This window comes from Pelophylax lessonae, assembly GCF_965119305.1.
Source record: "Pelophylax lessonae genome assembly, chromosome: 10".
NCBI lineage: Eukaryota > Metazoa > Chordata > Amphibia > Anura > Ranidae > Pelophylax > Pelophylax lessonae.
Genome location: NC_138777.1, coordinates 156,701,970 through 156,729,573, shown reverse-complemented (window position 1 = coordinate 156,729,573; position 27,604 = coordinate 156,701,970). Strand labels below are relative to the sequence as shown.

Genomic DNA, 27,604 nt, shown 5'->3' with positions numbered 1-27,604 from the left:
GCCACTAACATAGTCATCTAGTGTTGCGTTGCAATCCATTAAGTAAATGAGACAATTAAATTCTCTACATAAGTTGTCATCAAGTGTAACAAGTATCAATTGTAACTGGACATTGGCCAGACTGTTCATACCACTGCGACCAAGTTTGCCAGATATCCCTATTTTGTAGATCTGGGGTTGTTTAGACCCCATATCTGTCCTCTGGTCTCCAATGCATCTGATCAAACCAAGATCAGTTTGATCAGATGCTTGTTCAAACCGATATTGGCTTTTTTACATGGGACCGACACTGGAAGTAACCAAATTCTTGTCACTTCCGGGTTCTGACGTCACACAGTGGGAATGACGTGCTACTAGTGGTATCTTAATGACAGTAAAGGCTGTGGTGGGTCCCCATTCCACTGCCTGTAAAAAAGTAATCCAGTGGCTTCTTAGCCACTTACTTTGTGCAGAATTGCAGGGGTTAAAAAAAAAAAAGATATCTTGATCATTGCTGCAGTGATGACCGAGTATCACCCTTCCAATTCAGCAAAGTACAATTTGGTATTGGTTTGGGGGTGGTAAAAATACAGCTCCGCTGCACGTTTACTGCTCCCCTTCCAAATAAAGTATAAAGTAGCATCTCACTGTGTCATCAGCATTGCAATAATCACACAGGCAACACAGTAAACAGGTGCTTTATCATCGCTGTTAGCTACTGACTTTGTTAACTTATGACTGTACTGTGTTGCAGACTGTAATAACAGTAAAGCCATAACAAAGTCCATAGACAAAAGTAATGTGACATAGAGCCATGATGTGTGCCTAAGGCTGGACATACATGTACAATTTTCTGTTAGATTTACCAAAAACCATATAATATGAGGTCAAAACTAAACAACACTTTCAATTGTATCCAATTAGGCAGGACTTTGTCCTACATAGTTGAAGGTAAATTTAAAGAAAATTGTACAGAAAATTGTAAGGAAATTGTATAATGTATGGCCAGCCTTATTGTATTGCTGATAACCTGCTGTGCTGCCTGTGGGGTTTTTGTGATGCTAATTACAATGATGATAACCTGCTGTGCTGTGAGTAAAATAATAGGACACAGTGAGGATTCAATGCTCTATTATCCACTCACTGTCTCCATTGCAGCCATGTTCTCCTCCTGCTGTTCCCTGTCAGCGGCCTGCATCTTTACATCTCGGCACCTGAGGACGGGAGCCGGAAGCCAGGCAGAGATTCATAGTATCACGCCACTGGCCGGGACTAATTAACCACTTGCCGACCAGTCACGTTGACTGTACTGCGGAAAAGAGGCTCAATTCCGTCCAGCGACGTAGACCTACGTCGCTGGACTCCTCCCCCTGTAGGCAGCGCTCGCACGCTGCCGGAGGTGCGCTCCCGCTGTTTTCAGTCACAGCGGGAGTCGGGCCAGGGGAGGAGCGACGGCGATCGCCGCTGCTCTTTCCCGATCGTCGGGGAATCGAGTTTGGAGATCCGCCCGCTTGTGTAAACAGAGCGGGCGGATCTCCTAAGTGACAAACAGTGACAGATTGCAGGGTTCAGCATAGCTGAACATGTGATCTGTCCCTGTGTCACTCAGTCACGTTATTAAGCACCAGGCATACATTAACCCCTCCCTCTCCAATAAAATTAAGCCCTTCCCTGCCAGTGTCATTTTTACAGTAACAGTGCATATTTATAGCACTGATTACTGTAGAAATGTCACTGGTACTCCCAAAAATGTCAGTCAAGGGTCCGATCTGTTCCGCCGCAATATCTCAGTCCCGCAAAAAAAAACCGCAGATCGCCGCCATTACTCGTTAAAAAAAAAAAAAAACACCAAAAATGACAGAAATCTTTCCCTTAGTTAGTAAACGCAATAACTTTTGCGCAAACCAAACCAAAATACGCTTATTGTGATTTTTCTTTACCAAACATAGGTAGCAGAAAACAAATTGGCCAAAAATTTTAAAAAATTTAGATTTTTACATTTTTTGGGGGGGGGGGGGGATTTCATATAAAAAAAATGTTAAAAATATTGTTATTTTTTCAAAATAAACGCTCTTTTTTTGTTTATAGCGCAAAAAGTGAAAATCGCACAGGTGATCAAATACCACCAAAAGAAAGCTCTGTTTGTGGGAAAAAAAGGACGTAAATTTCATTTGGGTACGGCATCGCACGACCGCGCAATTGTCAGTTAAATTCGCACAGCGCCGAATCGCAAAAAGTGGCCTGGACGTAAGACAGCAAAATCCTCCTGTGATAAAGTGGTTAAATAGCGGGGTGGCATGATGTACATGCACCCCGAAAATTAAGATATAGTCCCTCCACTGCGCTTACCTCCTGGGCCCCTCTGTTGACCTGATGGGGCCCAGTAAAATGTCATATTCTCCCCCCCCCCCCCCCCGCCTTCCATAAAAAGAAGAAGCGGGGGAAAATTTGGCAAGCCTTTTTTTTTTTTTTTTTTTTTTTTTATAAAGCAGTATGGAAAATGCTGCCCGGGCCCCGCTGTGTAGCTGATGGGAGCGGGCCCGGCTCAACAGGGCTGGTTGTACTACCCTATCAGCGGCCCTTAATATTGTTACAGCATCCCCTCTACAACTCCATCCTGCAAAATAATAAAGATAACACATTTCATATGGATTCCGCTTTGTTGATCTTGTGTAATGTTGGGAGTCAAGTCTCATGGTGGCTTCTTCTGTGTTCTGTACATATATTTATTTGAAAAGAATGACGGTACCTCCCTGTAAGGATACATGCACTTCTGACTATAGATATTGAATATTATGTCTTCTTTTCTCTTGCTTTTATTTGAGTGTGTGCCAATAACACGCATGATGTTTTCGCTCAACCCATGAGACAGTTGGTATGCTCTAGCCTGTAAAGTGTTTGGAAAGGTAAACATTTTAATTTTTTACCCTAATACACTCTCTGCCTTGAGGTAAAAAAAACTTTTTAATAGTTAGGCTTCTTTCACACGGATCCGTGCTGCTCAGCGGGGGATCGATACACTGATCCCCGCTGAGCAGGCAGGTGACAGGATCGGATGCGGATGGCAGCGGGTGTCAGCGGACATGTCACCGCTGACTTCCACTGCCCCATAGGGATGCATGGAGGATCCGATCAGATCCGCCTAAAAAACTGACAGGCGGATCTGATCGGATTGCTCGTGTGAAAGGACCCTTACTCCCCCCCCCCCCAAAATACGCACCTGTGCCTGATCTGAATCCAGCACTTTGCACATTTGCAGCTTAGATGAGAGCACTGGGAGGCAAAGGCTCCAGCAGCTGTCAGATAAAACCTCTGAGCAGAGGGTGGGCTGAGCTGGGCTGTGTGTCTGAATAGCCGCAAACAGTCTGGCTCGGGATCGAGCACACACAAGTGTCCCCCAAAAGAAGCAGGATTCAGTGGGGGGGAAAGAAGCCAGGAGTGCTGCGGGGGACTCGGAGGAGGATTGGGGCTACTCTGTGCAAAACCATTGCACAGAACAGGTAAGTATGAGATATTTGTTATATTCTTGCAAAAAAAAAAAAAAAAATAAGCTTTACAATAATTTTAAAGTATAACTAAAGGAAAAAAATCTTCTTAGTTTTTGATCGGAGTGGAGAGGGATTCTAATATATTTCAGGTTTTTATTGCTGTCTGTGTCCCTGTTAGGGAGATTCACCCTCCCTAATTGTCATGTTTACCATTATCACCAAAAGTGAAAATCCTAAATTTTGGGTTGTCCCCAGAACAGTAAGGGAGGGGAAATCTTCAAATGGTGACAACCAGGGATTCCTTCACTTTGGAGGGATTTCCTCTCACTTCTTCTTTTGGCTAAGGGACAGGAAATCATAGAAAATCTCCCCAATGGAAGAACAAGACAAGAATATGAATTCCATTTATTTGTATATTAGATAACAACTTCACCTGTAGTGAGGTTGTCCTATAACAAATCCCCCCCCCCCCCCCAACCTAATGAGTGCATCCAATCTAAGATAAAACTTGCTTTCCTCCCTGGGAAAGCCAGAAATTGCTGGTAGCTTCCATGAGTACAAATAATCTTTAGGAATGAATGAGGCCACTGTGCACATGTGCATTGTGAGGAGTATCTGACGACCAAAATTAGTTGGACGAAAGATCGCTGGATCAGAGAAGAAGGTAAGTGTTATCCCATGTAGTTTGTACCCCATGTTGTTTGCACTTAGGGCAGTGGGGGGATTTATAAAAGGGCAAATCAACAGTGCTCAGGACCTCTTTGTGTCAAAATAATATTCAAATAATCCACTGCAGGGCATAATGTATGCTGTGATGTATAACCATGGGCTGCCAGCTATTCCTCAGAACATTCTTTATTAAATCCACAATAGATAATTCTTGCATGCTTTCTAGCATTTGTTTATGTAAATGTATGCCAGCCTACATCCATTCCCAAACTTGGTAGCTGTGATCCAAATGCTCTCGTAGTTGGCAAAGGAGACAGTCTGTGGCAATGTGAATGCTCTGCTGATGGACTGTCAAAACCCCTGGTCTGCTCATGCTAGCACGGCACACCGGGAGTGGCGTCAGAGGATGAAGCCATGGGGGGATGCAGGTGGAAAGCAAGCTGTATTGGTTGCCGTGGTAAAGTGTTTCGTGCTTGACAAAGCACTTAGAGCCCGAAACGCGTTGTCACTGCAACCAATATAGCTTGCTTTCCACCCTCATCCTCCTATGGCTTCTGGCTTACCATCTGACGTCACTTCTGGTGTGCCGCACTGGTGCAAGCAGACCCAGGGTTCTGACGGTCCATTAACAGAGTACTCGCGTTGCCACAGGCCGTCTCTTGGCCATCTAGGAGAGCATTTTTTTCCACCTCAGCTGCCAAGTTTGGGAATGGATGTAAGTTTGTATTACACATTTACATAAGACTTGCATACTTTCTAGCATTTGTTTATCTATTGTGAATTCAATAAGGAGTGTTTTGAGGACTAGCTGGGAGTCCATGGATTATATGGTTGTATATCACAGCATACATTATGCCCTGCAGTGGATTATTTGAATATTATTATTCAATGTGGCCTTTGTCAGGTACTTTATTGTTCAGGTCCCTCCTCCTTTCATGTTGGAATAGAGGTATCCTCTGCAGAGAAGCAAACAAGCAACAAAGCACTAGATCTTATTCACTTGCTTCCAGATAGTTTGATTTTTTTATTTATTTTTTTCCTCAGAAGAAACATATGAATTGTTAAAGGCAGAATACTAGAGGGACAGATATTCTGTTCATATGATGGAGATTGCGGGCATGCTGGATGAGCAGCCTTCATCTCTGCTTCATAACATAGGGCGAGGTATTCTGTAACTCAGACTTGTGCAATGCTGAAAACGATTAGCTGTGAAGACACTGCATAGTCCATAGTTGAGCACAAATTAAAAACATTTCTCCAGTAACACCTTTGCCCAATCACATTACATTAGTGATGCACCTCCTGTATAGTTCACAGCTTCAAATGGTCGGCCAGACAACCAGTGTATGCAGCTCTATATGGATGAGGCTGTAATCCAGGTTTGAGTTCATAGTTGCCTTTTGGAGGTATGGTATATAACAGTCATTCCTGAACCGAAGACAGTAGTTATTAGCACTATGAAGCTTCTTCATGTGTTCTGAGTTCATATTTAAATACTACATATGAACTATACCAGTATTGGCAAATGAAAATTAGGTTTCTGAAGTTATGCTGCTTTATAAAGGGAGTGCTCCTAATCTCAGCTTGTTACCTGCATAAAAGACACCTGTCCACTGAATCAATCAGATTCCAATCTCTCCACCATGGCCAAGACCAAAGAGATGTCCAAGGATGTCACGAACAATATTGTAGACCTACACAAGGCTGGAATGGGCTACAAAACCATCGCCAAGCAGCTTGGTGAAAGGGTGACAACAATTGGTGGGATTATTTTGGAAGAAACCCAAAATAACTGTCAATCTCACTTTTGGTCTGGAGCCCCATGCAACATCTCATCATGTCGGGTTTCAGTGATCATGAGTACAGTGAGGAATCCGCCCAGAACTACATGGGAAAATCTTGTCAATGATCTCAAGGCAGCTGAGACCATAGTCACCAAGAAAACAATTGTTAACGCACTACCCTGTGAAGGACTGAAATCCTGCTCAAGAAAGCACATGTTCAGGCCCGTCTGAAGTTTGCTAATGAACATCTGAATGATTCAGAGGAGAACTGGGTGAAAGTGTTGTGGTCAGATGAGACAAAAATCTAGCTCTTTTGCCATCCACTCAAACTCGCTGTGTTTGGAGGGGGAGGATTGCTGCCTATGACCCTAAGAACACCATCCCCACCGTCAAACATATAGGTGGAAACTTTATGCTTTGGGGGTGTTTTTCTGCTAAGGGGACAGGACAACTTCACCCCATCAAAGGTACGATAGACGGGGCCATGTACTGTCAAGTAGTGGGTAAGAACCTCCTTCCCTCAGCCAGGGCATTAAAAATGGGTCGTGGATGGGTATTCCAGCATGACAATGACCCAAAACACATGGTCAAGGCAACAAAGGAGTGGCTCAAGAAGATGTACATTAAGGTCCTGGAATTGCCTAGCCAGTCTCTAGACCTTATTACCATAGAAAATATATGGAAGGAAATGGTTTGAGTTACCAAACCTCCGCCTCAAAACCTTAATGACTTGCAGAGGATCTGCAAAGAGGAGTGGGACAAAATCCCTCCTGAGATATGTGCAAACCTTGTGGCCAACTACAAGAAACATCCGACCTCTGTTACTGGCAAAAAAGGTTTTGCCACCAAGTACTAAGTCATGTTTTGCAAAGGGGTCAAATACTTATTTCACGCATTAAAATGCAAATCAATGTATAACTTTTTTGAAATGTGTTTTTCATGAATTTTTTTGATGTTCTGTTTCTTACTGTTAAAACAAACCTACCATTAAAATTATAGACTGATCATTTCTTTATCAGTGGGCAAAAGTACAAAATCGGCAGGGGATCAAAAAGTTTTTTTTTTTTCCTCACTGTAAAGGCTTATAACAGAGAAGGGAAACCCTTGTAGAGCGAGACAGGATGTTATCCATAAGAGTTCTATAAGAAGTTTTGCTTTTCTGACTCTAACTTTCCATTGCCCTACTTGTGTGTGTTACTTTGGGGTTTTTTCTTTGTTTAGTAGCAGGGTCTTGTGCCATGATAGCCGTCGGGGTAACAAAAAACTTCTGAGGTAACTGATGGCATTGGGTAATTTTGATATTTCTAAACCAAACACATTTGAAAAGGTTTGATGGGTATAGTATCTCATTGAAAAATTGTATTTATATCTTTGTTATAGCCAGTAAATATGCTACACTTTGTTTTCTTTGCCATTGTAACTATTAAGGATTGATGCCTAATCTGTTTCACTCCCCTTCTTTCTTCTGACAGATTTTAGGCAGTCGTGGAAACAATCTCCATGAGGTAGAGACTGCAGAGGGCGAGAAGTTTTTAGCTAGCATGCCCACAAAATTCAGGAAGAATATTTGGATCAAGAGAGGTAATAAAATGGGTAACCCTAAGCTACAGGGTTTTTGGTCCGTGGATAACTTGGATAACTATATTGGTTCATTGTACAGTGTATTTGGCAGTACAAATAATAAGTAAAACAAATTTACAACTACAGGTGCATCTCATAAAATTAGAATATCATCATAAAGTTAGTTTATTTCAGTAATTCAACAAGTTAAACTTATATATTTTTAGAGTGACCTATTTCAAGCATTTCTTTCTTTTCATTTTGCTTATTATAGCATATAGCAAGTGAAAACCCAAAATGTAGTATCTCAGAAAATTAGAATATTACATAAGACCAATTAATAAAAAAACAACAAAAAAAAGATTTTTATTACAGAAATGTTGGCTTGCCGAAAAGTATGTCCATGTACGGTATAGTATGCACTCAATACTTGGTCGGGGCTCTTTTTTTTGCATGAATTACTGCATCAGTGCAGTTTGGCATGGAGGCGATCAGCCTGTGGCACTGCTGAGGTGTTATGGATGCCCAGGTTGCTTTGATAGTGACCTTCAGCTTGTCTGTAATGTTGAGTTTGGTGTGTCTCATCTTCCTCTTGACAATACCCCACAGATTTTCTATGGGGTTTAGGTCAGGCGAGTTTGCTGGCCAATCAAGCACAATGATACCATGATCATTAAACCAGGTATTGGTACATTTGGAAGTGTGAGCAGGTGCCAAGTCATAAAGCTGGTCAGCAGAAGTGCTCTAGAATTTCCAGATAGAGGGCTGTGCTGACTTTGGACTTGGTAAAACACAGTGGACCAACATCAGCAGATGACATGGCTCCCCAAATCCTCACTGACTGTGGAAAATTCGCACTGGATCTCATGAAACTTGGATTCTGAGCCGCTCTACTCTTCCTCCAGACTCTGGGACCTTAATTTTCAAAAGAAATGCAACAATTTCCACAGTGCCTGATTATTTAAGGAGCCATGTCATCTGCTGGTGTTGGTCCACTGTGTTTTATCAAGTCCAAAGTCAGCGCCACAGCCCTCTCCCAGGAAATTCTAGAGCACTTCATACTTCCCTCTGCAGACCAGCTTTATGAAGATGCTGATTTCATTTTTCAGCAGGACTTGGCACCTGCCTACACTGCCAAATGTACCAATACCTTGTTTAATGATCATGGTATCCGTGTGCTTGATTGGCAGCAAACTCGCTTGACCTAAACCCCATAGAGAATCTGTAGGGTATTGTCAAGAGGAAGATGAGACACCAGACCCAACAATGCAGATACGCTTAATTCACTATCAAAGCAATCTATGTTTCCATAATAAAGGTAGTAAACCCTGCGCTTATGGTTATAGGATTGGAATAAATGGAAAGTGTATAGGCTGCTGCCTCCCTAAAATATAGTCAAAGGACTATATAAAGGTAGAGAGAAATGAGGGAATTGGCACTGCCTAATAAAGGTAATGTGTATAGGGGTAAATAAATAATATGAATGATTATGTATAAAAGAGTAAAAAATATTATGTGGTAATGGAGAGCATGAATTAATATACAATAAACAATGTATAAAATATATAAAGATAAGTAAATTATCAATATAAAGTGACATGTGCATAGATGCCTGTGAGTGATGTGCACATAAATATTCGATATATAAAGGTGACCAAGTGCTAATAAATAAACAAATAACTTATGGTTCTGTAAATAAGAATAAAGGTGATTAATGAGTGATGATATAATAATCAAAAGGAGGTGGCTCCATTGGATATAGATTCAACAAGTGAATAAGGTGACGGGATAATGATTTAAAAGGTGACTAGGTGGCTGGAAAAGTCCAAACAATGATAAATAGAGTGACAGAATTCTTCGTGTAAGTAATACACAATATTGGTGGCCCTGTTGTGGGTGGTGAGGTGATGTGCTCCGTGACCCCTATAATAGGTAGCCCACTCACCAGAAATGGCCACCCCACACAGATCGGCTATAGATCGGGTATATGAATATGGATGGTGATCCCTCTGATGGATCCTGGTTCCCTCTGATGGTCCTGAATGGACATGCCGGAGGGTCCCTGTGGGGTTCCGGGGTATACCGGGGTTCCTAAAAGAGGATAGCCAGGGTCCTGTCTGTGTGGGGTAGTGGCTCCAATTGTCCGGAAAGCAATTAACCAGTCTCAGCGGGACAGATAATGTACACATAGGCCATGTAGGGTAAGGAAAAGGCACATAGTGTAACTCTGTATTTTATTGAGAAATACAAGTAAATGGGTACTTACATTTAATGAAGTACAAACACCGGGTTTGCAATCGTAAGCATACTTCAGCTGAAGACGTATGCTTGCGAAACACGTACAGCGCCGTCGCATCACTTCCGGTTCCAGCACTGGCGTGGAACGCATTGCGTTCCAGACTATCTTACTATCGCTTGTTACTTCATTAAATGTAAGTACCCATTTACTTGTATTTCTCAATAAAATACTGTCATACAGAGTTACACTATGTGCCTTTTCCTTGCCCTACATGGCCTATTTGTACATTATCTGTCCCGCTGAGACTGGTTGATTGCTTTCCGGACCATTGGAGCCACTACCCCACAAATACAGGACCCTGGCTATCCTCTTTTAGGAACCCCCGTATACCCCGGAACCCCACAGGGACCCTCCGGCACGTCCATTCAAGACCATCAGAGGGAACCAGGATCCATCTGAGGGATCACCATCCATATTCATATACCCACTCTATACCCCTTGTGGGGTGGGTATTTCTGGTGAGTGGGCTACCTATTATTATAGGGGTCACGGAGCACCTCACCGCCCACCACAGGGCCACCAATATTGCAATATTGTGTATCACTTACACGAAGAATTCTGTCACTCTATTTATCATTGTTTGGACTTTTCCAGCCACCTAGTCACCTTTTTAAATCATTATCTCGTCACCTTATTCACTTGTTGAATCTATATCCACTGGAGCCACCTCCTTTTGATTATTATATTATCACTCATTAATCACCTTTTATTCTTGTTTACAGAACCATAAGTTATTTGTTTATTTATTAGCACTTGGTCACCTTTTATATATCTAATATTTATGTGCACATGTCACTCACAGGCATCTATGCACATGTCACTTTATTGATATTGATTATTTAATATTTATCTTTATATATTTTATACATTGTTTATTGTATATATTTATTCATGCTCTCCATTACCACATAATATTTTTTACTCTTTTATACATCATCATACATCATCATTCATATTATTTATTTACCCCTATACACATTACCTTTATTAGGCAGCGCCAATTCCCTCATTTCTCTCTCTAGGTTTCCATAATACCTCAGCAGTGCCACAGGCTGATCACCTCCATGCCACGCTGCATTGATGGAGTAATTCATGCAAAAGGAGCCCCGACCAAGTATTGAGTACATACTATGCAGTACATGGAAATACAGGAATGTTGGCTTACTGAAAACTATTAAAACCTTTTTTTTTTTTTTTTTTTTTTTCAATTGGTCTTATGTAATCTAGTTTTCTGAGATACTGAATTTTGGGGTTTTCACTAACTGTAAGCCCTGTGTTCATATGTTGTGTTTTTTTTTTTTGTTTTTTGTCTATAGTTATAAATAAAATTTTATATAAAATAATATAGCTATAAATTATAGTTACTTGTTAGGAGTAGGTAAGTTAGTAATTTGCTGACCCTCTTCAGAGATGGATATCTCTAAAAAAAAATATATACACCAAATTAAAGGAACACTTTGAAAACACATCAGATATCAATTGGGAAAAATATGCTGGATATCTATACTCATATGGACTGGGTAATGTGTTAGGAACAAAAGGATGACACATTCTTAAGTGTATAAAAGGGATACAACACTAGAAAATATAATTACTGTATCCACCCAGCGCCAAATAAATATTTGGGAAATGAACATGTTCTAGAATAAAACACTAAAGCAGCTACTATAAATAAAACCGTATAACCACAATATGTATGATAAAACCAATCACACATAGCACTTCTAAAAAAACATAAATTAATACAATCTTATAAGATATATATCTCTGTAATAAAGTCCACTGAAAAAGAAAATAGAGTCTTTCAAATCGATCCCAGTGGCTGTGATGTAACGTGGTTGTATAAAAAGTCTGTTTCTTGTTCAATAAAGGAGTTGATGGTTCCAGAACTTATGCAAGCTAAGTTGTCGGATAGCTTTGAATGTAGGGCGGCTAGAATATCCGATATCTATGTTCAGACTGGAGGAAGCGTATACTGACGGAAGCCCAAAAACGCAGTGTGGGTCGCGGTTCCGTTACAGCCTCCACCTGTAAAACCATTCTGTTTTGGAGGTCGTCTCATTGTTGCCCATCTAGTGCACCTAGATGGGCAACCTTTTTTTGGTTGAACCGGATGGACTTGTGTCTTTTTTCAACCTTACTAATTATGTAACTATATGTAACTATGATCAGATCAATATCCCAGGAGTTTAATTGACTTAATGCTATACTCTGATTAAAAGGTGTTCCTTTAATTTTTTTTTAGCAGTGTATATACACATACACAGTGTGTTTATATTACAAACTGAGCTGAGCCTTAAGCAGAAGGAGGGGCGCATAAATATATCCTCCAGGAATGCGGATATCAGACCGTGCGGATTGGGACAGCAATCTTCAAAAAAATTTTCTTTTAGTTCCAAAACGGTTTATAAATAGTAGTTAAAAAGAAAAAAAATATAACAAACTGGTTACTAAAAGATGTGTCAGAACTGAATATATTTCAATGTCTGCCAGCTGTGATTAAACTTAGTCAAGTTAGTATTAGAAGATTTTAAGGTCAAGTTCACTTTAAAAAAACAAAAAAAAAAAATAAATGCACATTTTACTTTCGTTCATTAACCAATACAGGGCACTTCCCTCCCTTCCTGCCCAGGCCAATTTTCCCCTTTTAGCGCTGTTGCATTTTGAATGACAATTGGGCGGTCATGCAACACTGTACCTACACCAAATTTATGTCATTTTCCCCCCACAAATAGAGCTTTCTTTTGGTGGTATTTGATCACCTGTATGATTTTTACTTTTTTGCTAAACAAATAAAAAAAGACCGAAAAGTTTGAAAAAAAAAAAAAGTTTTTTTGTTTATGTTATACAATTTTGTAAATAAGTTTTTTCCTGCACTGATGAGAACTGATTAGACTGCACTGACAGGCACTGATGAGGAGGCACTGATGGGGTGGCACTGATATGTGGCACTGATAGGTAGCACAGATATGCAGCATTGGTGGGCACTGATAGGCGGCACTGCTGGGCACTGATAGGCGGCATTGATGGACACTGATAGGTGGCACTGACGGGCACTAATGGGCACTGATAGGCGGCGCACTGGTGGGCACTGATGATCGGCACTAATGGGCACTGATAGGCGGCACTGGTGGGCAATAATGGGCACTGGTGGGCGACACTAAAGGATGGCAATGATGGGCACTTGTGGGCAGCACTGATAGGGAGGACACTGGTGGGCATCACTGATGGGGAGGGCAATGGGGGGCTCCCTGAGCCCTGATTGCCATCCCTGGTGGCCATAGTGGGCATCCCTGGGGTCATAGTAGGCATCCCTGGTGGATCTAGTGGCATCCCCCCCCCCCCCCGAGGGTCTGCACTGGTAATCAATGATCTGATTACAGGAACCTACCTACGGAGTCTGTCTCCAACCTACTGTTGGGCAAACTTTGCTGATCCTACAGCAGACACTCAATAGTCCATGTTTTTTCTTCATACAACAAATGTCCATTGAACAGGTCCCTTTTCCTCTTCACATTGAACATGTCCCTTTGCTTTTCTCTTCACATAGCAACCATTCCTTTGCTTGTCTCTTCACATAGCAAACAGTTCATTTATTTCTTCCACATAGAAACAATCCCAGACCTCACCTTGAGTAGTCTTCACACTTTTTACCCTCCTCAGCGCACATCACTTCAGGAGGTCTTCTCCCATGCTCACACAGCGTCGGGAGGCACACATCTGACTGTCCTCTACCCACACGGCGTCAGGAGGCAGCAATCCTTCTCCCAGGCTCACACAGCGTCGGGAGGCACACATCTGACTGTCCTCCTCTCCCCAGCTCACACAGCGTCAGGAGGCAGCAATCCATAGACTTCACCGTCCTTGGACAGTTCTGACTACCTCTGCAGCCGACACCCTATAGTAATTTGTGAATTTTCTAACCAAGTGGAAATGTATCTCCTGTCTGTGACTACATCCACAGATTTACCTGACTTCCTGTCATATATATATATATATATATATATATATATATATATATATATATAATAATCATTAGTATATACAGCACCCCCAGCAGGCACATCTGTTAGTGAAGCAAATAGTAAACATGGCTTCAATGTCAGCTGGGCCCTGCCTGTCAGCCTCATGGATGAGACAGGTGCTCTCCGCAGTGGCAGTGCGGCTCCCGCAGCTGATAGGCTACACTAGCTCCATGGACCTTCTTAGTGAATGACTAATGGGTCCACTAAGTTATTCTATCTGGATACAAGATAGTTTCGTTCTTGCCCTCCGGAGCGGTTCTTCCCCCTTCAATGTGCATCTACCCTCGGATCGGCAGCCAGCTCTTTTAGGGGCAGTGCAGAACCTGTTGCTTCCCGGGGGATATTGTCAATGTTCCAAGTCTCAGAACGGTTTCAAGGGTGTTATTCAAACCTGTTTAAGGTCCCAAAGAAAGAGGGCAATGTTCGCCCGATTCTGGACCTCATGGACCTGAACTGTTTTGTACGGGTGCAGAAGTTCAGAATGGAGTCAAATCGAACAGTGGTAGCATCCCTGCATCAGGGATGCTAACACATTCTGATATGTGCCCGACACCAGTGTTTCCTATGCTTTGCTGTTGGAAAGGAGCATTATCAGTTTGTGGCGTTACCCTTTGGTCTCGCTTCCGCTCTTCGAGTCTTCACAAAAGTGTTGGCCCCGGTCTTGGTGTTGTCTCAGCGGTTATCTGGACGACCTCTTGTGGATAAAGTCCTCGTCTGTATTACCAGGCAATGCGGCGATTACAATCCAGACCTTTTATAGGAGTTTGTTTGGCTTCTGAACTACCAGAAGTCCGCCCTGACCCTGTCCAGAAAGTTGGATTACCTAGGTCTGACTCTGGATTCAGCACTGGCCAGATTGTTTCTTCCTCTGGACAAATTCCAGAAGTTGCATTCTGCGATTTATCTGTTGCTATCCCACAGGTGGTCGTCCTTCCAGACTTGCATGTGAGTACTTGGCCTGAGGTTGTCCTGTTTGCACAGTTCCATACGAGGCTCCTCAAGAAGGAGATCCTGTTAAAGTGGGACAAGTGTCCCAATTCTCTGGACAGTCAGATTAATTTGTGCCGAATGGCTTCCATCTTTGGCCCTATGTCAGGGCAAGTCCTTTCTCCCCTTGTATTGGACAGTGGTCATGACAGATGCCAGCCTGGCCAGGTGGGGAGGTGTCCTGGGGTTGAGATCAGTTTAGGATTGTTGGACGCTGGAGGAATCCGGCTACCGATCAATGTCTTGGAACTCCGGGCGATCAGGCTGTGCCATCAAGGGCCAGGTGTCTACCTTTGGCGGTCTTCTTTCAGTGATCCCTGTCCACACATTCTTTGGTTCGTACCTTCATTCAAAGGGTTCGACACATGGCTCCACCAGTGCAAACTCCTTGCACTAGGGACTTGGAACTCCATGCTCTCGATTCTCCAGAAGCCTCTATTTGAAAATATTGGGGAGATTCCCTTGCTTATGTTGTCCCAGAAGGTGGCCTTTTTGATAGCTATTACCTCTGCTCTTAGGGTGTCAGAACTGGTGGCTTTATCTTGTCTTACTGCTTATTTGGTGGTCCACAAAGATAAGGTGGTTCTTCGTCCATGTCCGTTGTTCCTACCTAAAGTTGTCTCTGACTTCCTTTTGAAATGAGGACATTGTTTCGCCTGCCTTGTGTCCCAGGCCTTCTCATCCCAAGGAACTTGCTTTACTCGGGCGCTTAGTGCTTCTTGGGCCTTCCGTTATCAGGCGTCAGTTTCGCAAGTTTGCAAGGTGGTTACATGGTGCACACTTTCACAAAGTTTTATAAAGTGGACGTTTTAGTATCTGCGGATGCTTCCTTTGGTGGAAAGGTTTTTCAGGCTGCTGTTTTAAGGGTCGGTTCCCTCTTTGGGGGGGGGGGGTTTCCCCCCAGGTGGGGCTTCTGTTCTTGTTGAGCTCCTGTTACCTGTTTTGGCTTGGGGGGGTTTAGCGTAGGTTTCTAAATATGGATCGATGTGCCCGTCAATGAACGAAAGAGAAAATTAGATTTTTGTTACTTGCCGTAAAATCCCTTTCTCTTAATTCAGCACCCACCCCTCTATGGAGTTTTTTTGTGATACTTCTGATACTGCTTGTTACTAAACTTGAGGCCTTTAGCAGAAAGGGGGATTTATATTAACTAGGACTGCCCATAGGTGTAGCCAATTAGTTTTTTTTCTGCCTAGTGTCCTACTCCTGTAGCGGGCAATTTAACCCTATGGTTCTGATTATGGAGCGCGGTGTCCGTCAATGAACTCAGTGAAAGCGATTTTACAGTAAGTAAAAAAAAAAATCCTATATATATATATATATATATATATATATATATATATATATATATATATATATATATATATATATTATATAATTTTTTTTTTTTTTTTTGCAGGTTAAAAAAATGTGCATTTACGATCTATATTTAAATTTTTTTGTATTTATATATATATTTTTTTAGGAGCCTGGAAAGCATTGCACCAGCGATCCGCAGATTGCCAATGCCATGCAGGTCTCCTGCGGACTGTCATTGTGAGTTGTCTGCCCTGTACATTGTATTTCCAGGCAGTTTCACACTGACAGGAAAACTCAATGAACTACAACGGCGCTTCACCGCGCCATAGTAGTTCAATGAGAACTACAAGCCTCAAAGGATGTCGCGACTTGTAGTTCATTCACATGTGAATGAATGATGCGGCCCTGTTGGTGGAGCCCTGCACAGCCATGCTGTTTTTTAAAAAGTGACAGCTAGTGTAGGGAACTTTTTTCCATACTGCTGTCACAGGGAGGGGACGAAATGGTTAGCGGCTGCAGCAGTAGGGAAACATGTTACATGTTCCAACCTTAAACAGTTGTAACATGTAACATGTTCCTAAATGTGAACTTATCCTATTAAGTGGATGTAAACCCTCACATATACTAGGGCTGGGGAATATAATCGAAAGATCGATGCATCGCGATTCGACCCTTCGCGATTCTGCATCGATGCGGGCTGCCGGCATAATCGATTATACGAAATGACGTCATCAGCCGCGGCCACGCCCTATCGCGCAAGGGAAAAAAAAAATAAATCACAAGATCGCAGGATCGGCAGCTGATTGGTGGGTTAGTGGCGGGAGCTTAATAAAAAGGCTCCGCCCCTCCCCTTCCGCCTCTTTGACCCGGGCCGAGGCGCAGCAAGACATCCCCCGCGTGTATCGGCGTCCCACCTGCGGCCTAGAAGCCAGCCGCCAGCCATCCAAGCCAGAAGCCGCCAGTCCAGTGAGTCCACACACAGGAGCGAGGAGCCCCAAGTGCGTCCCCATCGCAGCCAGCCAGCCCCGCCAGCCTCACCTCACCGTAGCTGACAGGCCCTGGAGGCCCAGCCGCTACGCCACTGCCAGTGATGCCAGCCGCTACGCCACTGCCAGTGACGCCAGCCGCCCGCCACAGAGCCCAGAGAGCAGCACAGCACCTGTCCTCCTCTGCAATGCAGTGCACAACAACCCACACAGTCACACAGCAGGTATGTCCGAACAAATAATTGTGTAATCATTCATGGGGGTCTCTCGTCTGTATCTCTGGGGGATGTCTGTGATGGGGGGGGGGGCCTGGGACAGGGGACGGTCGGTCGGGGCCCGGGGGTACTGTTCTGCTGTGGCAGTCTGGCAGCCAGGGGAGTCAGTCAGTGTCAGTGGGGGCCTGGGGGTCTCTGTCAGTGTCAGTCAGCTATGGGGGTCTGGGCAAGGGGGAGACTCACTCAGTGTTTGTCAGTGCTGTGGGGGATTGGGGAAGGTGTGGGGGACATCCAGGTCTCTGTCATTGTGGGGGTCTGGGCAAGGGGGGGGACTCACTCTCACTCAAGTGTTTGTCAGTGCTGTGGGGGATTGGTGAAGGTGTGAAAACCATTGGGCAGTGGGCTGGGCATGGGCATTGGGCAGTAATCGTGATGCATCGCGGAATCGAAACGTATCGAATCGCGACCCTAATAATCGTAATCGCATCGAATCGTGAGGTAAGTGAAGATGCACAGCCCTAACATTTACCCAGTAAAGTGAAAAGCCTCAGATGATACACCAAGATAAACAAATCTCCCTACATACGTTTTTTTTACATGTATATTTGTTGTCTTCAGCTTGCTACATTGTTTAGAAAGCGCACATTGTGTTAGAAAATTTTCTTCCTGTTTCACCAGTGGGAGGGGAGTCTGGGCATACACTGCGTGTTATCTGATTAGAGGAAAGGCACACACCCCCCTCCACATAGGCAGAGGAATGAAGAAACTTGCTGAGCTATACTGGTAAATTGAAAAGCTCTTTGCTTATCTCGCTCTCTAAGTTACCTCCCCAACACGAATTTCCAGCTGATTTTATCTCCTGTGTCGGAGAGCTTGTCAGATGTTATGCTGACAGCAGAGGAACGGAGCAGCAGAAAGACACGAGACTTAGGCTGGGTTCACACATTGCGATGATGAACATCGCATGTGATTCGCACTACATTGCTGTGCAGATCTCATGCAATGTCTGTGCAATGCAAATTTAGCCATATAGTTTGTATGGCTAAATTTGCATCGCTTTCAGGCCAAAATGGTGCAGGACCCTTTCTCTTACGTCCTCTGACAGTCGCCGCCCACTCATACAGTCTTCACCAATGGGTATTGACCTTTTATCCATAGGAGCAAGCTAGGCATAAGACTTGTTAGAAACAAAGCAATTTACATAGACACAAATGTAGGGGCTGTCCCACTGGTCCAATACCCCCCCTGCTATCAGCATTCCCAACTCAGTTTGTCTTCTGCCTAGTTAGGAGTAAGATAGGCTATCCCTGTGCTGGGGCTACGGTCTCAGCCTTTCTTTTGTTTTATTACTTTTTATTTTATGCTAAGTGTTTTCATTGCACTACTAGCTTTTTATTTGTTCCTGCGCTTAGTTAGTCGGATCTTCGGAAGACTACAGCGTTTGCGGAGCTGGGAATCGGACTGGTTGTCCTGGTTTCCCAGGACAGAGAACCTTATGGAATCCCAGCCTGCCATCGAGCGTTTAGCAGGCTATGAGTACGCCCTGGCCTGGCAAAGGACCTGTCCCTGTCCTCAGGGACAAAAGCCCGCGAGGTGGCCACCTCGCTAGGACGCCTCAACCGCGGTTCCGTGCATTGCTAGAGTCCTGTTTTGGCTGACGGCACCCCCGCCACCTGGGGTGGGAGGCTTCCCGTCGCAGAGAGGCGCCCACGCCATCATGGTATGGTGAGTACATTCTGTGTGGGGCCTATGTCTGGGGATGACAGTCTGCGGGTGTCTGTGCTCTCCCCTCATGTCTGTGTGTCTGGGGCTCGCATTCCTCCTGGTCCCTTCGGGGGATCTACCGCGTCCAGGACACTCTGTGGGGGGGTGTTGGGGTCCCTAAACCCTGGGGCACTATTAGTGTGTTTTACTGGGGTACAGACGTGTGGGCGGCCCGCAGCGGTGAAAAACCGCAGGGCCGCCATTTTGGGTATGGCCGGCTGCTCTGGCTTCACTATGGGCTTTCAGCAGCCATTTTCTGTAGTAGTGTATCGCGCCCTTCGGGCGCCAACTTGAGTGTGGCTGTTTGCTTTATACATGTGTTCGGCGGCCATTTTCCTGGAGCCTCCCATTGATTTCTATGGGCAGCCATATTTCTTTAGTCCGAGTCCTGTTTAGCCTCTAGCGGTGTGACATCACTTCCTTTCCTCATGCAGAGAGCAAGCGTGGTAACACATCTGGGGGTCTTTTATTGCTGTTTTTTGGGGGATATGTCCTGGCTATCAGTTTTATTCCTACCTGTGGGGTATTTCAGTCTAGTCCCTATTGCGGTGCATTGCGGTGGGATCGCCGCTATTGCGATTTAAAGGGCCAGCACCATAAAAGCTTTTATGGAGTCCCAGGACAGCAAATTCCCCCCAGCTTTGGTGGATGATTCAGGTACGTTTGACTCATCTGCGATTACTGCTGCACATGCGACTTTAGCGTCCAAGGTGGATCTATTGATGTCTGAATGGGATTCTAGAAAAACGCCTAGGCTTTCTCTCTCCTCTGATTCAGAGTCTGATATGGTTGCCATAGACAGTGTACACCCTGAAGGGTCTCAGTCCTCTCACTCGGATGGGGAGGCGGGGGATGATTCCCCCCCTGGGACGGCCAGAGAACGCGCTGCTATGTCTGCGCTTATTAACGCTGTAAAGATACACTACATTTAGAGGATGAGCCCAACCCACCGGTTAAGCGGTCTTCCTTTGGGACCCGTAGAACCCAGAAGGTGGCACAGGTGTTTCCTTGTCCCGCTGAGTTTCACGAAATGGTGAACGAGCAATGGCGCAATTTGAAGCGCAATTTTGTGGTACCAAAACGGTTTCAACTCCGTTATCCCTTTGCGTCTCCTACAGATTTGCGCTGGTCCGTGGCCCCTAAAGTGGATCACACGGTGTCCAGATTGAACAAGGCCACTCTTATGCCCACGGAGGATTCTCCTGTGTTCAGGGACCCTACGGATAGGCGGATGGAATCTCTTGCTCGCCACTCCTATATGGTGGCGGGTTCCATGATGAAACCTATTTTCGCCTCAGTGATGGTCTCTCAGGCTGTGGTAGATTGGACCAAGGTGCTCAGACGCACCCTTGTGGCTGATTCCGCCCCTCCTACTACTTTGGAGATGGTGGACCAGATTATTCAGGCTGTCCTGTACCTGTGTGACGCGGCCTTGGATGAGGCCCCTTTAGCCACACGACTGTCTGCTGTCGCGGTGATAACCCGTCGTTTGGTATGGCTGAAGAGCTGGTCGGCTGACCAGACTTCCAGCAAGACGGTGTCTGACATCCCTTATGCGGGGACTCGCCTTTTTGGGGACGCCCTGGACGAATTGGTAAAAGGGGTCACTGGGGGCAAGAGCACTCTGCTGCCCCAGAATCCCAAGGGTAAGTTTTTCCGCGGTAAGCGGGGCCCTTCCTTTAAACCAAATCGGAGGTCCTTTCGTGCCTTCAAAGCACAGGACAAGGGCAAACCCTTCAAAGGCCATGGTGGCCAAAGGAAGCCTTGGGCGGGCAAGTCCAAAGCCACCCAAGCTGGCGCGGCGGCCCAGTCCGTCTCGACCTGAAGGGACGCCCTCACCCCTTCCAGGGGTGGGGGGACGTCTGCGTGGTTTTCTCGAACCTTGGCTACTCCGGATTCCGGACAGGTGGGTTCAGGAAATCATTCGATCAGGTTACAAGTTCGAATTCCTTTCGCGGCCAGCGGACAGGTTCTTTCCCTCAAATCTTCATTTGACCCCAGATCGTTTGCAAGATCTTCATCGGGCGGTTCAGGATCTTCTCGCCCAGGGGGTAATCGTCCCGGTGCCACATCGGGACAGATTTCGGGAGTTTTACTCAAATCTGTTCACTGTGCCCAGAAAGGAGGGCAAGGTACGTCCAATTCTGGACTTGAAAGCTCTGAACCGCTTCATGCGGGTTCAAAAATTCCGCATGGAATCCCTCCGTTCGGTGGTAGCCTCCCTGAGCCCGGGAGATTTCCTGGCCTCCATCAACCTCAAGGATGCGTATTTACACATCCCCCATCTTCGAGGGTCATCAGAGGTACCTCCGATTCCCTATCGCGGAGGAACACTATCGGTTTGTGGCGTTACCTTTCGGTCTCGCTTCGGCTCCAAGGGTGTTTACCAAAGTGCTGGCTCCTTTTCTAGCCCTGTTATGGGCGCAGGGAGTTGCGATCTTGGGATATCTGGACGATCTCCTGTTAAGGTCGAGTGCCAGTCAGAGCCTGTTACGTGATCTGTCAACTACGGTTCAGACGCTCCACGAGTTCGGGTGCACCATCAACGTTCAGAAGTCGACTTTGTCTCCTTCTGTTCGCCTCCCTTACTTGGGGATGGTCCTGGATTCCGCTCAAGCAACAGTCTTTCTGCCGGAGGACAAGCCCCGGACTCTGCAGAACGAGGTTGGGTCCCTCAGGGACAGCGAATCCTTGTCACTTAGGACCTGCATGCGGTCCCTGGGATTGATGGTGTCAGCCTTCGAGGCGATACCGTTTGCACAGTTCCACACACGATCTCGCCAAGCGGAGATCCTAGCCAGGTGAGACAGGCTTCCTAAATCCTTGGAAAAGAGGATATCTTTGCGTTGGCATGCCAGAGAGGATCTTCTGTGGTGGCTCCAGTCTCCGGCTATGACGGAGGGGAAGCCCTTCCGGCCGTTGTTGTGGACGGTGATCAACACGGACGCCAGCCTATCGGGCTGGGGTGGCGTTCTGGGCACTCTGTCTGCCCAGGGCACTCCCTGCCGATAAACATCTTGGAACTGCGAGCGATTAGATTGTGCTTGCTCCGTTGGTCGGATCATCTTCGAGGCAGCCCTGTGCGGGTGCAGACGGACAACGCCACTGCAGTGGCTTACATCAATCACCAAGGGGGCACCAGGAGTGCCCGGGCGGCCCAGGAAGTGACCAAGATTCTGTCTTGGGCCGAGACACACGTCCCGGCGATTTCGGCAGTTCACATTCCGGGTGTGGTGAATTGGCAGGCCGATTATCTGAGCCGCCAGACCCTGGACCGGGGGGAATGGTCCCTACACCCGGAGGTGTTTCAGATGCTGTGTGCGCGATGGGGGTCCCCGGATGTGGATCTGTTTGTGTCCCGGCTAAACAACAAGGTAGGAAGGTTCGTGGCAAGAACACGCGATCCTCTGGTAGACGCCTCGGATGCGCTGGTGGTGCCTTGGAATCGGTATCGCCTGATTAATGCCTTCCCCCCGATTACGTTGTCCAGGTTCCTTCGCAGGTTGGTCTCAGAACCGAAGTTGGTGATTCTGGTGGCCCTGGACTGGCCGCGCCGGTCTTGGTACGTGGACATCATACAACTGGTCGTCGAGCCTCCCTGGCGGCTCCCGTTAGGGGACGATCTGCTGTCTCAGGGGCCGATCTTCCATCCTGCTTTACGGTCGCTGGCTTGAACGGCGTGGCTGTTGAAAGCCAGGTCCTGAGAGATCGAGGTCTCTCGTCGGCGGTCATTCCTATCCTGCTTAAGGCTAGGAAGGCCTTGTCCGGTAAGATCTATTACCGTACCTGGAAGGCTTATTTTGCCTGGTGAGAATCCAGGGGCACCCATCCTCGCTCCTTTTCGGTGGCAAGGGTGTTGGCCTTCCTGCAATCTGGTGTGGACCAGCGTCTTGCGCTGACCAAGATTAAGGGTCAGTTGTCTGCACTGGCAATCCTTTTCCAGAGCCCCTTGGCGTCAACCTCTTTGGTATGCACCTTTTTATTCAAGGGGTGCGTCATTTGGCTCCTCCTAGGAGAGCGCCTTTACCTCCTTGGGACTTGAATTTGGTCCTGCCGTTTTGCAACGTCCTCCCTTTGAGAGCATCCGGGAGATTCCTCTGCCTGTGCTGTCTCGGAAGGTTGCCTTCCTGGTGGTGATCACATCTGCCAGCAGAGTGTCGGAGTTGGCAGCCCTGTCAGGCCGCTCCCCTTACCTGGTTGTTCATAAGGATAAGGTGGTCTTGCGACCTAACCAATCTTTCCTTCCTAAGGTGGTTTCAGATTTTCACCTGAATGAGGATATTGTCTTGCCTTCACTGTGTGCGAATCCTAAGCATCCTAAGGAGTTGGCCTTGCATTCCTTGGATGTAGTCCGGACGATCAGGGTGTACCTGTCTACTGAATCCTTCAGAAAGTCGGATTCCCTTTTTGTCCTTCCTGAGGGACCTCGGAAGGGTATGGCTGCGTCTGCGGCAACCATTTCAAAATGGATCAGGCCGACGATTGTACAGGCCTATTCTATTAGGGAGCGGGTGCCACCCTTCCCTGTCAAGGCGCACTCTACCAGAGCGGTGAGTGCGTCATGGGCTTTCCGACATCAGGATTTGATGGCCCAGGTGTGCAAGGCAGCGACTTGGTCGTCTGTGCACACCTTTTCCAAATTCTACAAACTTGATGTTTTGGCATCAGCAGATGCCTCCTTTGGCCGCAAAGTTCTGTGCCTTGAGGGGGCCATGGCGTTGGCCGGTCCCCGTCTGTTGGGGTGTTTCCCCCTTGTTTACTTGCTTTCCTGGGTTGTTTGCTCCAGTTGAGCTTTTCTGTTACCCAGAGTTTTTACCTTTCTGTTCAGATAAGGTTCCTTTCTCTGACCTGGGTGCTGCGTTGCCTTTGTGACGGTTGCGCTTCCCACCCCTCATGTCTACACTGCTTTGGGACATCCCATTGGTGAAGACTGTATGAACGTAAGAGAAAACTGAATTTTTGTAAAATCTTACCGTAAATATCCTTTCTCTGAGTCCTCTGACAGTCGGCGCCCCCTCTTTTGGGGTTCATTTGGACTTTAACTGCTTGCTACCAAACTGAGTTGGGAATGCTGATAGCAGGGGGGTATTGGACCAGTGGGACAGCCCCTACAGGTGTGTCTATGTAAATTGCTTTGTTTCTAACAAGTTTTGTGCCTAGCTTGCTCCTATGGATAAAAGGTCAATACCCATTGGTGAAGACTGTATGAGTGGGCGGCGGCTGTCAGAGGACTCAGAGAAAGGAATTTTACAGTAAGATTTTACAAAAATTCGTTTTTTTTTGGTCTGCACTGGAACTGAATGGCACTGGAACTGAATGACATGGGTGTTCACACCAATGCGATCCGATTCCTGTCTGATTTCACTGTTTTGGGGGAGTCAATACCTTATTACTTTCACACCTGCAGCAGTTCGCAGAGAGCAATGTGAACTGCCTGCAAATCCAATGCGGGAACCCCTTAAAGGATTCGCACTAGTTCCCTCATCGCATATATCTGTGAACCCAGACTTAGAGCTTTGAAGAGAGATAAGTAAACACTACAGATTTACTGTATGTGCCCAGATCAGATTTCATGAATGGGGTATACATCCACTTTAATATCAGGGCAGAATATATTCAGATAATTTCCATCTTACATTTTATGCAAAAGGTAATTTATCTGTACTCAATATACCAGCACATGTTTTAAAAGGCGTTTTCTTTTGTAGGAGATTTTGTTATTATCGATCCAATTGCTGAAGGCGAAAAGGTAAAAGCTGAGATATCCTTTATCATCTATAAGGATCATCAGAGACTACTGGAGAAAGAAGGCCTCTGGTAACAATGTTTGTTTTTTTTTAATCTTTATTTTTGTAAAAGCATTGTAGAATATTGAAAGCATGTTATTATGCTTGGTCCACATTGTCAGTATTTTTGTTGTATTGTTTTTGGACCAAACAGGTCTTCATTTTAAAGGAGTTATGTCCTTTTTTAAAAGTGAATCTCTTTTTGTCCATTGCAGGGCAAACGTTAACATAAAAGGGTATATGGAACTTTAGATTTAAGCACATAGCTAATGGGGTTCAGTGCTTCCATCCCTAAATTTGGTTAAAGAGGAAAAAGGTTGGAAATTCAAGGATTTTATTTTTATTTTTTTTTTAAATACCAGTAATGGTGGGGATCAGCGACTTGTAGTGGGACTGTGATATTCCAGCGGACGGTCGGACACTAGTTGACACTTTTTGGGAACCAGTGACACTAAGGACACTAAGTGATAAGTGCTAAAAATATACTCTGGCTGGGAAGGGGCTATCAAAGGGTTAACTGTGTGGCTAGGCAGTGTTTTTTGTGTACACTGTGTGCTGGTTTAACTTCAGGAAAAGACAGAGAAACAGGATCATCTCTTCCCCCACTATCACAACTGACATATGTCTTGTTTACAAAGGCATATCTCACTTGTTCATTTCTCTCCCCAGAGGAGATGGAGCCCTGGCAACTCTTAGGTTAGCTCCTGCTGTGAATTGTCAGGCGAATACAGAACGCCATTTATATATGTGATTTTGCTCACAGCTGCCACCCTGTAGCAATAAAAGTACTATAGGGGGGTCAGCAAGTGGTTAAACTGAAACTGTTATGGTACTCCACATGAGCTAAGTTATGACACCAGCCATTTAAAGATATGACAGTTTGATTTAGGACACAAGAAAATGGGAAAGTTGGCAATCCTGGCATTCCAGGACTGTAACGTTTTTTTAAACCGTTAAATCAATGTTTAGTTCCACTTTACGATTTTCTGCTGTTTTGGGGGCTCAAGGCTTCAGCAAAATGGCAGCCTCCAGCAAGAAGCAATTTATGGGTAAAGTTCTGCTTTAAAGCTATTAAAGACCACGTATAAAACACAGACACAGTAGGTATACCTGTTAAAAACATAAGCCCGCTAATTGTAATCCCAAAGTTTTAAATGTTGAAATAATTGGAATACAATTAGAGTTTTTTACAATCCTGTTTTTAACCACTTCCCGCCCTATTACAGAATGACGGCGGGAATGTGGTTGTGTTATCCTGACCGGACGTCATATGACGGCGGCAGGATAACACAGCTCTGGGCAGCCCCCCGGGGGCGCGCAGAGCGGTGATGCGAGGTGTCAGTCTGACACCCTGCATCTCCGATCTCGGTAAAGAGCCTCTGACGGAGGCTCTTTACCATGTGATCAGCCGTGTCCAATCACGGCTGGTCACATAGTAAAAGAGGAACAGCCGTTGATCGGCTTTCCTTAGTTCGTGCCTGACAGGCACGAGTAAAGGAGCGCCGATCGGCGGCTCCCCTGACGGGGGGGGGGGGGGGTCGGCACTGGTAATCAGATCATTGATTACCAGTGCAGACCCTCGGGGGGGGGGGGTGCCACTAGATCCACCAGGGATGCCCACTATGACCCCAGGGATGCCCACCATGACCCCAGGGATGCCCACTATGGCCACCAGGGATGGCAATCAGGGCTCAGGGAGCCCCCCATTGCCCTCCCCATCAGTGCTGCCCACCAGTGTCCTCCCTATCAGTGCTGCCACAAGTGCCCATCATTGCCATCCTTTAGTGTCGCCCACCAGTGCCCATTATTGCCCACCAGTCTTGCCTATCAGTGCCCATTAGTGCCCGTCAGTGCTACCTATCAGTGCCACCTATCAGTTTCCATCAATGCCGCCTATCAGTGCCCAGCAATGCCGCCTATCAGTGCCCACCAATGCTGCATATCTGTGCTACCTATCAGTGCCTATCAGTGCCGCATATCGGTGCCACCCCATCAGTGCCTCCTCATCAGTGCCTGTCAGTGCAGTCTCATCAGTGCTCATCAGTGCAGGAAAAAACTTATTTATTTACAAAATTGTATAACATAAACAAAAAAACTTTTTTTTTTTTTTTTTTTCAAACTTTTCGGTCTTTTTTTATTTGTTTAGCAAAAAGGAAAAAACCCACAGGTGATCAAATACCACCAAAAGAAAGCTCTATTTGTGGGGGGAAAATGACATAAATTTGATGTAGGTACAGTGTTGCATGACCGCGCAATTGTCATTCAAAATGCAACAGCGCTAAAAGGGGAAAATTGGCCTGGGCAGGAAGGGAGGGAAGTGCCCTGTATTAAAGTGGTTAACAGATCTACCTACTGTGCTTTAAATGTATATTTTCCTATATAACAGTGATGGTTGTTTGTATTTTCATATTTACTGAGAATTTCATAAGGTTTTGTTCCAGTATTTTTAAAATTTGATTTCTTCTCTCACCTTTCAGGATGGCAAACACGTGAGAGATAAGAGGCTCCACCCTACAGAAATCACAATCAGTTCACAGCTGTTAAAAAGGCCCCACCCTTCCCCTTGTCCCTCAGTTTGATTGTGTTTCTCCCACAGTGAAACATTTATTTTTTTTTTTCTCTGACCTGAAGACTGTGTTGGATGGTCCCCTTGTGAGGCAGGTTCAGCAACGCTGGTGAAGGCCACACTCTACCTGCACGCCTTCTAGGCTTCTTACAGGTCGCCCCAGGATATAGGCAGACGGCCACAGTGGTGGTCCCTCC

General features: G+C 45.6%; 1 protein-coding gene across 1 annotated transcript in view; it reads left to right on the top strand.

The window, feature by feature from the left end:
* EIF1AD (eukaryotic translation initiation factor 1A domain containing) overlaps window positions 1-27,604 on the top strand; it is a 45,242-nt gene that overhangs the window by 6,362 nt on the left and 11,276 nt on the right. The window contains exons 3-4 of the mRNA XM_082270178.1: window positions 7,393-7,501; window positions 24,764-24,872. Coding sequence (XP_082126304.1) covers window positions 7,393-7,501; window positions 24,764-24,872 — 218 coding nt within the window. The remainder of the gene's footprint in view (window positions 1-7,392; window positions 7,502-24,763; window positions 24,873-27,604) is intronic.